The sequence below is a fragment of the Buceros rhinoceros genome, unplaced genomic scaffold, assembly GCF_000710305.1.
Source record: "Buceros rhinoceros silvestris isolate BGI_N320 unplaced genomic scaffold, ASM71030v1 scaffold17364, whole genome shotgun sequence".
In the NCBI taxonomy this organism is placed as follows: domain Eukaryota; kingdom Metazoa; phylum Chordata; class Aves; order Bucerotiformes; family Bucerotidae; genus Buceros; species Buceros rhinoceros.
In genome coordinates this window covers 4,075-16,287 of record NW_010407853.1, presented here as the reverse complement: position 1 = coordinate 16,287, position 12,213 = coordinate 4,075, and the positions used below count along the sequence as shown (strand labels likewise).

The 12,213-nt window shown below is 37.7% G+C and overlaps 1 protein-coding gene across 1 annotated transcript in view; it reads right to left on the bottom strand.

The window, feature by feature from the left end:
* USP34 (ubiquitin specific peptidase 34) overlaps nt 1–9,777 on the bottom strand; it is a gene marked incomplete at its 5' end in the record, with an annotated part of 74,177 nt that extends 64,400 nt beyond the window's left edge. The window contains 11 exons of the mRNA XM_010134662.1: nt 717–806; nt 1,886–2,013; nt 2,102–2,217; nt 3,850–4,064; nt 4,536–5,152; nt 5,726–5,856; nt 6,234–6,269; nt 6,865–6,994; nt 7,395–7,520; nt 9,513–9,605; nt 9,696–9,777. Coding sequence (XP_010132964.1) covers nt 717–806; nt 1,886–2,013; nt 2,102–2,217; nt 3,850–4,064; nt 4,536–5,152; nt 5,726–5,856; nt 6,234–6,269; nt 6,865–6,994; nt 7,395–7,520; nt 9,513–9,605; nt 9,696–9,777 — 1,764 coding nt within the window. The remainder of the gene's footprint in view (nt 1–716; nt 807–1,885; nt 2,014–2,101; nt 2,218–3,849; nt 4,065–4,535; nt 5,153–5,725; nt 5,857–6,233; nt 6,270–6,864; nt 6,995–7,394; nt 7,521–9,512; nt 9,606–9,695) is intronic.
* Between the last annotated feature and the right edge of the window lie 2,436 nt (nt 9,778–12,213).

Genomic DNA, 12,213 nt, shown 5'->3' with positions numbered 1-12,213 from the left:
CCTTCCTTTTCATTGTCGGTATTTTCAGGCACAGAGTAATAGAGAGCATCTGTCATTCATCTGGCAGTCGGCCCAGCCCCAACCCTTGACAAAGACTGACAGAGAGCACTCTCTCTCGAGACCATGAAAACTGTTCCTGAAGGCCCTAATTCAGAAGAAGTCTAAGCCAAATCTCAGAACAGGGCATATATTCAAACATCACGAAAAAAGGCCAAGAAAAATTGCTGACAATCACTGTAATCTTTCCCAGAGGGTTCAGTAGTCCATTTCTATAGTTAGACCAGCTAGTTATATAGTTTATTCCAGTAAGGAACGCTATTTGATGCGTCTTCACATTTCAAGGGTTTTCTTACAAACTGATGTTTTTTATTTCTGATAAGGGTTTGATAGACAATCAGAACAGAAAGTTGTAACATCAAATTATTAAAACCTTTAACAACATACTATTAGCTGATGTCTAATACTGTCTGTGAGTGCTTTGGGATTTAAGGGACGGGTTTAAAAAAAATATAAATTAGTCTTCACCTCGGTTATGACAGTAGTGTATATTATGATCTATTCTAGGCCTGAGCGATGAGACAAGCTGATACATCTGGGCCAGATAAGGCAGATGATAACCTTAGGTCATGATTAATTTCACCCTCAAGCCTTGCAGCAGACCCCTAAACGTCATCTCTTCTGTTGGCTGAGTCTGTGGGGGACAGGGGGCTACTTACATTGTGATCCAATGGGTATCGTAACTGCTCCCAAATTGCTGAAACGTACCAAACAGCTTTGGCAGAAGACGAAGTGAAACTACTACTGATCTAAAGGAGAAAGAGAGAACTGGTGACAATAGGTGATTGTTACAAAATCAAAATAGTCCATTTTAGAATTCCTTTGAGAAGCTCATGTTCAGCGAACAAACATGCTAAGTGGAAGCACTGGAATTAGCTGTGTGAAGTTTACCACCATGTCAGCCAGTCTTCTCAAAATGAATTACACACGCCCCAAATTCCTTACACATTATTTAAATTTCAAAATGTGAGTTCTTTTTTTTTTTAGTCTCATAATACTTTTGAAATTTCAGCAAAATGAGTATGGTTTTTCTACAAACAGATGACACAGCAGACATAAATCTGCCTCAAACTCATATACACAAGTAGGTGTGTATTGTCAGACAACTGCCTAGGAAAACTCACTTAGAAGGTGCACAAACACTGCCTCTAACCGGACTTTGGTGTCAGTGATTAGGATCTTCACATTTATTAATTAATCCATCAGTATACTTGTAACTCATCTCACAAACACAGTTCTTAGCAAAAAGGTAACAACATAATATTGCAGGTGATGTCCAGCAGTTGACTGGCTGCAGCAGCAAAATCAATTCCACTTTTGCTGCTCTCTAAACTCCAAAACCTCACAGCTTTGGCTGGTGTTAAAACAAGTTATCTGAGGTCAAGTTATTACTTGTATCTCCAGCTGCTTCTTCACAGAAATTAAACACCACAACTGACTTGGGGGAAAAGACCTTGTCTGTTCCTTAGCCACTTGCATGTAAAATCTAAATATTCAAATCGAAATGCTTACGCTAAGGCACCTGATCTTGCACTCAACTAGCTAAGAGCTGGTATCAATTCTACTAAGAGGTAGGAAGGCAGTAACCTCTGGCAGAAGGGAGAACAACAAATGCAACAAAATGAGAAATTCAGGATACTGATAGAACAGAAAAATGGAAGAGCAGATACACCCATAACACCTCGAAAACTATCTTTATACTTTTGCTTTTGTCTGGTTTAACTCGTCTTCCTGTAAAATGAAATAATAACCATTATAGCCAGTTGGGATTTCCTATATGTTGCAAAAATAGACACAAGTAAAAAAGGTAATTTATGATTTCAGTTACCTGTTGTTTGCTAAGTTTTCTAAGCAGCCTTCAATAAATCTCATTCGAATCTGTCTGTCAGTGAACCAGCACACTAAAGAACAGAGCAGCTTCTCTGCTTCATTTATTAACCCTTCAGAGAGATGAATCTACAGCAAGTAGAAAAGAAAGAAAGGTCACTGAATAGTATATATTTATTTTCTTTTAAAAAATATTCTTTTCTGGTATTCAACTTACTGCATCTTCATCCTGGACCAGATCCCACAAAAGGGTATTTCCTTTCTTACAAACATTATCCAAATTAATGTCCGTCACCGCATTGCTATTATATTGATGTTTATGGACTGCTGGTCCTGAACAAAATACAAAGACCGTTATTGAATAAATAGAAGGAACTACCTAATCTGAACGTTATTCCCTAAGTGTATGAACAACAACATGCTTTATTTGTAAACTTGGCTATGTTCAAGTGCGAACAACAACATTGCAATCGCGGCCTTTTTTCACGTGGGTTCTTAAAAGACAACAAAAGATTATGACCACAGAAGTCGTCAACAGGACAGCTGAGCCACTATTTACACTGGTTTTGGCCAATGGCGAGGTGTAATATAAACAGTACTGAAGAACTGCAGAGGCAAGTGGAATTGCTTTTTAATTTAATTAGATCAAATCTGTAGCGTCATCAAAGTATTTCTTAAGTCTTCCTGTAGTGCTGTGGTCCGAAGGTAAGTATCTTTACAACTACCAAGGTTGGAAAGCACGAAAAAAGGACGTTTCAATAAATTCCCCTCATGCTCTGTGATCTCCTATATCTAAATAAAAAAAGGGGAAAAAAAACACTGCCATTTTTTGTATGTGACAGAGCAAAGTGCATGATTTTAGAAACTCATCATGTTTTCATAAACACAGATAGACGTTTTCCTTCTTCCACGCGGCCACAGCTGGCACCATTCATTTATCTACTATTTGACACTATTTTCACGTGACAGCAAAGTCAAGTAGAAAATTTCAGTTGTGTGCAGAACACTATAATTATTTGCACGTGCAAGACTAGGGGTGTCAAAAATAATCTGCACTGAAGGCCTCATGCTCAAACCATTATTTGGATCCTCAGTAAGATGTGGAATATCTAGGGAAAATATTGAAGAAATATGCTGATTTACGGCAAGTTTTAACTACAAAGTTTTAGTAGTTTATTCAACTCTGTAGTGCAAAAAAAAAAATCCTTCCAAATTTTCCAAGTGAGGCTGAAATTATAATTCAGTTCCACATAACAAGAAATGTTAAGCCTACAGAAAAAAAGAGACTTCTTAGTCTACTGTGTTTCAAGAAAAGATATAAATAGTGCTGGTTTTACTGTCTGCTGCAAGACAGCAAACTGGGTTCTGCCAGAGCAGTGAAGAAAAATGTCAAACCTTCACTAACCATACCCTCCATTATATTTAAAAGGAGGATGAAACAGAAAATAAAGCTGCCACAAAACAGCATATGGAAAGATGATATAATTCTTGAGAAGCATTTCAGTAGCATCTAAAATTGCACCCTGAAGTAAACTAGAAGATTTGGCAGGGTAAGATGAAATCACATTAAAAGCCCTTTAAGGCAAGCTCCCTAAGATACCAAGTTATATTTTAACTCATTTTTCCAACATTATCTTCTGTACAGACCATTATGGTTAATTCATTTAAGATAACAAATCACAATCAGATCCACCCACCAGAAGAAAAATTGCCTAAGGTTTTAGAGAGGGAAAAACCCTCACATTTCAGTACCATCTTTCTTTTTACTTTAATAACTGATTAGAGAAGACCATTTGCTGGACTCTAGCGCCTTTATTTGTGTAAAGTTGCATTAAAAGTTCTAGTAGAAATGGGGGGAAAAACATTTTAATGTAGGGTTAAAATAATTTGATTAGTTTAATCATCAGGGACTAATTAAAAAATATCTGAGTTAGAAGTACAATACTTTCTTTTTATCACTCTTACCTTGACTAAGATGTTCATGGTAGATAGAGGCAAGGTTAGGAAGGTGCTGCTGGAGATGAGATGTTAGCTCAGCATGTGAATTAATCTGTACAAGCTCTTCTTCACACCCAGACTCTTCTCCATCAAAATCAGCCATATTTTTCTCTGATTTTGCACTGACTTGGGAACTACTGCAACTGACATCATCTGCACTTAGCACATCATCAACCATATGCCTGTAAAAGAAGGATATTAGAACAGACAATATCAAACAGGAAGCTGTTTATAGCAGACTACACGTGAGTAGACAGCTCCCTAAAGCTGAAGGTGGGATGAATCATCTGCCTGACCCACAGACCTTCATATGAATTTGAAAAACAATTACAGATAAACTGAAGGTCTCACTATCACGATGACTGTGTTAACTTCTTTAATGTTAACTACCTACTGCATCTTCCAAAACCATTTTAACATTTTCTTAAGTGTTGCCTTATTTATTCAACACAAAAACTTGACAAAAAACTTCAATCAGATGTTAACAAAACAGATTATTGTGCAGCTTCCTGTGACAACCACCATCTCTGTTAGACAAAATTATCCTGTACTATAGCAAAATGTCCATTCAAATTTCTGCCTGAGCAAAACACTTTGCTACCACTTTCATCTTTGTTACAGGAGGAATCAAAAAAAATGCCAAAGCTACCTACCCGTCATGGTGATGGTGGTGGTGGTGATGATGGTGGTGATGCTGTGGCCCAATGAACTGCCGACAGTTAAATAATTCATTTCCAATAGTTTCCCCAAGGAAGTCCCCCGTATGAGTTATACAAGAGTCTTGAGACCCTTGCGAAATGTGAGCGGTGCTCATTTCTCCTGTCATATCATGCTCTGTATCCTCAGCGTGAGAACAAGCATCTAGCATTCTAATTCGGTTATCCACTGGTGTCACAGAGTCAGTGTTAAACACATGGTCCTTTCCAGCCCCGTTATTTGCACCACTTCTCTCCGATGCCCCTTGTGAATCTCCCAGACAAATGCCTGTTTGTGATTCCAGTTTCCTGCTTCGTAGATCCGTGCTCCTACTGCTTTTCTGGGGATTATGACTCCTCTCTTCTTCCTCTTCATCATCCTCCTCTTTGAGAGCTTCAATATCTGCAATGTCTTCCGACTGCACCTCGCTGCCAGGGCTTCCAGCAGACTGGCTTGCGTGACTGGAGTTGGCCTCATTACTGGATCCATCACTGTGGCCACTGCTGCTACCAGGACCACTACTGCCATCCTCACCACTGTTGGCTGTCTCATCAGAGCTTCCTTGCATGGATTCCTGAAATTATTCACATTTTTTAAGATTGGTGGAAAACACCATTGAAAATACATAATCAACATCACCATCATTCAAACACCATTTATGAGGAAATGTGTCAAATCTACAAGTCTTCACTCATTCTTCCTCAATTTGGTTTTCAAAGACAAAATGTTCTGAGTGAGATTCAGATTTAATAATTGAATTTTTGTGTTATCTTAGTCATAGCAGGGTGTATGTGCAGGATTCACATATGCACAGAGTCACAGTGTGACACATACACAGTATGTTACGCAATCCCTCACTGAGGGATGAAACTCACTCAGCTACAAGTTAAATGCAGGAATCTGACTGCAGGAGGTGGTTGGGGTTTTTTTTGTAGTGCAGTTGTTCACAGCCAAGGTACAATATACGCTATGTAAACCTCAGAGAACATAAGTAAGGATTCCAGCACTGCACTCTCCTGCTGCAGGTAAGCATAAGTGTTATTATGTACCTGGACAGGTTTTGAAACGATTACAGGAAGAATTATTTCCATAGGCAATGACAGGCACCTCTGTAACAAAATTCACAATCTAAGGGTTACACTCTTACCTCCGTATCTGAAAGTCGCTGCTGTACATGCTTTGTTCTGTTAATAAGCTGCTCCTCCATTTCAATATCACTGCCTCCACTCTGATGGGTGTCACTGTTGTCACTACTTTGAGGGCTTGCTGCTGGTGACCCTAGTTTGAAACCACATTTCCCAGTTACTTTGTGATATATTTGAATTGAAATGGAACAGCATTACATAAATCTGCCTCAGAACTCAACAGCATTCCTCCTGCAAACAGCTGAACGAGGGACATAACCCATGTACATAAACATCACAAACTCTTCTCAGAACACTAAACGTTCTGCTGTAACGTTTGTATTCTAACGTCTCTTCTTGCCAGTATATATAGCACAGCTATACGAACTTCCTAGATTCGATATGAAATACAATTTTCATCTGACACTCAAACTTTAATTAGTTCTGCTTCTATTCAAACTTGATAGCTGTAGAAAAACACCAGAGTATCAAACGTATTGGTCTGTGGTGTACTTCTAAAACTATACTTACAAGGTGAAGGGGCTGCTCTTCTGAGCTCCTCTTCTTCTGAAGGAAAAAAGCAGGATGGAAAAATAAGTGACTAAAAATCTTTTTGTCAGCATATAGTTGTCCATGATTCATAAAAATCAGCAGTAAGAAAAGAAAGGGAAACTACAGTAAAATGGTTTGGCAGCACCTTTAGTAATGACTGTGGGGAAGTACACAGTCAAGTCAAAAAAACACAAAAAAACCCCAGAAATAGCATGAAATATCAAAAACCAGGTAAAAATTAGATAAGCTTTTGTAAGATTTCATGTTTTCATGTTGCTATGTAAGTTACAGATGTACAGCAGAACAAGAATAGGTCACTGATGAGTTATGGACCATACTCTGAATAAAAAAAAAATAAAAATAGAAAAATACATACTACTTTAGGGTATATAACTGAATTGATCCGAAATAGAAAGCTCTCCAAGTGCGCTCACAAAGTCTTAGTGCTTTTGTCTTTTTCCTCAACTTCTGCTTGAAAAATGTGCCAGCATGACACTTTCTAAAAATCCTTCAGGTAAGAAGTTCTATACATCCTTTTTGTTCAGGGTCCACAAGGAGACTACGAAAATTAAAAAACTTTAACTACCAGATCTATCGGAAAACCACGTACCTTTTTTGTTTCCCATGGGTAGATTGGTACTCAATAAAGATGCAAAAGAGCTTTGTTTTGACAGCTGAGCCTTAGCTGCTAGTGCATTGTTCCACAGTGCTTTTATAAGCATCGATGCCAAATACAAGGTCTAGAAACAAAACCAGGTGACAGCACCATTAAGAAGCAGTAGGTTCTGTACGCAAAGATCCACTGATAATCTTACTACACCCCAATACCAAAATAAACTCATCAAAATAAATGAATACAGAAACTAAAGTTGTGTGAAACACCTTTTAACTTCAGACCTGAAGTTAAAAATCTCGGTAGTTACGCAGTCTTCAGAAACCTCTCCAAAAGATTACAATTCAACAGCCAGCACAGGCCTTCCTGAAGAAACGCGACAGCTTCACTCAGCTTCCCCTCGCATGCATTAGTGAATATGACTTTTACACACAATCCTTTACACAACGCCAAACTCGTAACACTTGTTTAATATTCTAATGCAGTGTCTTTTCTCGCTACAGAGCTTTTGTTCGCCTTGTCTTTACCTGTTCGGTATGAGCACTTGGATGAAGAGTTGAGACTAGGTTAAGAAGATGTCTAAGCGGGACAGGGTCCAGGTTTTTGATCAAGGAAGGAAACAAGTCGTGTATGTAACGACTGCAATGCTTTAGCTACAAACAGAGAAGATAACAGGAACAGCAAAATAAACTTAAAAAAAAAAATCAAAGATTGATAAAATTGCAGCAATTAAACAAAACTTCACACAAATTCTCAGGAAGCCCTTGATCAATAATTCCAAACTACATCAGACCGGACAGTTTTGACTAAAGCTAACTTTTACATTGTAAAGCAAGTTCAGTGGAATCAAATATAACAGTATCTTCCCCAGTTCCGTTTCTAAGAGATTCGGTAAAAAGAAGAACTGGAAGTTTAATTCGGATTTTAACTTAAATATTACTTCTAAAATATTTGTGTATACGCTAAATCCTGAGGGAAATAACACTTGGAATTATTACCTTATTAGCAGTGGTAAACACAAATAAAGACATTACAGGCTAATATGAGACTGAGAGAACGGACTGTGTGAGAATTATAAATAATTGCTTTGTCTTTCCAGTAATGGATGTCAAAAACTATGACAATGTGCTTAGCTAACAACCGTATTTACACAGTGAAGTGGCAGTGCCCCTAAATATTTCCTCTTAGGTTAAATGCTGCTTTTCACAGTCACTCAAAGGGTTTAATTATGTTTGTAAGTACGTTGATATTCAAAAAACAAAATAATGGTTACAAGAAGCTTCTAGGAAAAAACACTCTTGATGTTGGTTACCACACACCCACATCAAAGAGGGTTTTCTCATTATTTATTTATTTTATTTTGCCTTCCTGGCATATATAAAATATCTACATCAGCAGTTTATGGGGCACAGACCATCTTTCACCAGATTCAAACTGCAATGAAATACATTATGTGAGTTCTACACAAGGGTCCTTTAAACATCTTGAGATAACTGCTTCAACTCAGAGAAGATAAATTTTTGTCAGAAAGTTTAAAAAGCGACAAATGCATTCTTTGAAAGGCCTTCTAATGTCTTAGTCTGAAGGTGTCAGCCTTTTAAACAACATTGGAGGTTTAAACCTTGTACAGGAAGTAATCAGGGCATACTTGATTCTGATATCAAACACATATTTTGAAAATATCAGTATGTCAAAATAAACACGTGAACTGTAAAAGATTTATCACATTTGAGTAATTAAGTTCTTAACATAGTACAAAATAGAAAAAAATCCAGAGGTCTAACACTAATGTGAGTTACTGTATGAATGAAAACATCAAGGAAGGTAAAATATTGCTTTAAAAATGTAAGTGAAATAAGTAATCATTAATCACTCTGATACAGAAAATTGTTGGAGCCTATTGGAGTGAATGCTGGTATAATGAGTATTTATTAACATACCAACTGCATGCTATAATGACACTGATCTACAGAGCTTTCAGAATGTGTATACAGTAGTATTTGATTGAAATAAGTTACAGAGAAATACTAAATACATAAAAAAACCCCTTCAAATTCTAACATGTGTAAAAGTATGTTCTCTACACCTGTTAAAAAAAGATCAATTTTATCTCTCTGACCTTCACTTTGAGTGTATTTTTCAGAAAAATTGACACTGAAACCTCGAGGGTTTTTTCTGGTTTGTGTGGTTTGGGTTTATTTGGTTTACGGTGGGTTATTTTATTTGGTTTTTTTTTTTTTTTTTTTTTTTTTTTTTTTTTTTTAATAATAAAAGCACAATGAAAGCCTTTAAAAACAGTTTCCACAACATGCAATCAAAATGTCTCCTGTATTCAAATCCCCTAAACAAAAATTTTCACAACCTAAAATAAAAAGCTTAGCAATCCTTTAAAAGTAGCAAACAAATATATCTTTCTGAAGGAAAAAAGCCAGTTTACCAAGCAAAAAATAAAACCTCCATGCCTTGTATATATTTTAACACCAGCTCTGTAGCTCAGCTAGCTATAAACTTCACTGCCACAATTTTCACTCAATTGTCCCACCAGGAGGAACAGAAATGGAAACTACAATACATAGGAGCAACGCCATTTAGCACAAAAATACATCTTTTTAACACTCCTGCAATTATAAATATGTTATATATACCTGTGCTGCAGCCCAAATACAGTCTATATGTTGAGTACTAAGTCTCCCTTCAGCTGCAAGAAAATTCAGAATCACTTGGCACTGTTTGATGATCTGCAAAGCGAGAACATATTGAGGAAAGATTTACTAGAACAAGAAGTTACTCTTCCAAGTTTATACAAAAAATAACCATTTTCTACAAACCTCAATATGTAAATTTGGTCCAAAAATGTGCTCAACTACATTGTTGCTGATAAGCCAGTCTGCAAGCTCTTTTGCAATTGACCTAGAGATGAAAAAAAGAGTGGAAACATGTAAAATTATCTGCCTACAATATACACACTGTGCTCTTCCCTGGCACAGCATAGCTTTCAAATTAGTATCTGTAATTTAGTAAGCGTACAAAAACTTTTTTGTGCACAAGGCAGACTCAGCATTCATTCATTCAGGTAGGAAGCAGATTATTTTCGTTTTTTTTTCTTTAGCTGGAAGCCTAATGCCAAACATCAACATTTCCCACTCATTAGCAAACCTGTAACTAACAACTCCAGCAATGGTATTAGTGAACAGAGCTCAGTCGACCGCCTGCATACCCTTCCCCAAGAGCTCCCAGGTAAGAGCTTGCTAAAGACTGCTAGGTAAGTTTAGAATGAAAGTCCAGAACTACTGAGTTCACAAATGTAGCTAAAGGTGGGAATGACAAAGACTATTTTTATAAAGAAAATCACTTAAATGTTTTTAGATTTTCCTGCATAAATAGCAACTGATACAGCTTTATAAACCTGTTTTATTCACACTCATGTAGCATACAGATACTTTAAAATTCTCACTTTGTTTCATCTGTACCAACAGGGAACTTTACCCACTGCCAATCCATAAGCAAACATTCGAACGGAACAGGACAAGGAAACTCAATTTTCCAAAACAGGAGTTGAACCTCCAGAAAGGACTGCCCTGTCTGGAAATTGGTGCATAAGCTCCTTTCTATTCCTCCCTTTCAAGCAAATGTTTGTTTACCCAGATTTTGGCACCAGAAACAAGCAGAGGACATCCCAGTATTTAAAGCACAGCCTGTAGTTTAAATGGCCTTGGAATAAAAGCGCTCTGTTTCACAAGGAGGAGAGGATGGGAGAGAGGGAGGGGGTGTCTTAGAGGACTCCAGTAAGAATTGTTTTTACCACCGCTATCTGTGTCACATTTATGGTCACTATTAAAATTCCAGGATTGCCAATCTTTATCATCCACAATAAGAAAACAAGACTGTTTCGAGATTGCTTTGTAGGCTTTCCAAACAGCATTCACTTTTCCAGGACATGTTGTCAGTTCTTCAACTGCTTTGAATTGCCTGATACCTATGGATGAACTCAAGGAGCAAAGTTCCGACTACTCGACACCGTTCCTATCCTGTCCTCTTCTATCCTAACGCCAGCACATGGGGAATCAAATATTCTCTATATTATTTTAAAAAGATAATGTCCCCTAACAATTAAGTAATAACTGACTTGCGAGGTGCAACAATTTACCAACAACATCACTTATGGCTTATTAATAAATTAGTCCTCACAGTGTGAAGTTAGTTTGCAGAGTATCTGCTCAAAAGTGATAAAAAAAGCTAAGCCAGGTCTGCTCCATGAAATACAGATCTATTTAACTTCCTACAGCCCCCTTTCAAAACAAAACTAAAACCCAACCACCACACCCAACACCCCGAAGATGCCCACCCCAGACTCTGGAGCATGCACATTCAGGGCTGGGATTTCTGTCCAATAAAATCTGAACTAAGCTTTTTTCACATGCAAGCTGTAACTTTGCAGGTTTGACAGCTACAGGAACTTATTACCCACTTGAATATATGCTACTAGTCTCCTTTAACAGCAAACATGTTCCTAAAAAATGCTCTTATCCTCCCTCCCTGCTTGAAGCACAAGTGACCACAGGAGCACTGCCCATATAGCTCAAGAGACCAGAGCTCTGTTGCTCTTCGTTTCGTCAGATGGCTGGTACACTTCATATTACAGATTCACCTGAAAACACAAGTGCCCAAGCCACACTCTGCAGAAAGGTTCCTTTAACTTATAACCCATTCACCCCCAGCTCCTTCTTATGGCTTCACGTTGCTTGCCCATGCTGTGGGCAGAAGTGCTCCTGGTTACAAAATGTGAAAAAAACCACTGCATATGGCCCTCCAGAAGCGACAAAAGCCATAACGTCTGAGTCACAAGTCAATGAAGGTGATTTTGTTCCAGGACCACTTAATTTCTTCTTGGATCTGAATTTGTAGACCTGTAGCTTTCAGAACGAACTCCAGATACACACTGCTAGGTTCCCTAGGTGTTGTTAATGTGAAAGGACATGCTGCCCAGTGCCTCTTCAAATGAAACACTTCTGCTAGTGGCACACTGTCCGTTAGACATTACATCTAGAGTCCTGTGTTGCCTTTTAGCTACTCTGAAGGGAAGAACAAAAGCTCTCTTATAGAGGGAGTTCCTTCACATTTTATTAGATGAGTATGGCCACTCTTTATCTCTAGTCTTCAACTTTTATTCCCTGAGAAATAATGGATTATTCTTTTGAAGGAATGTCTTTTTTCAATAGATGTATTCTCAGAGGTAGAAAACTCTTTATCCCCCTGGTGAGTTCTACTGTGATAAAATGACATCTCAGATTTCTGAAGGTAAACATTCATTTGATACGGATTTGTTGAGGATGACCAAAACCAACA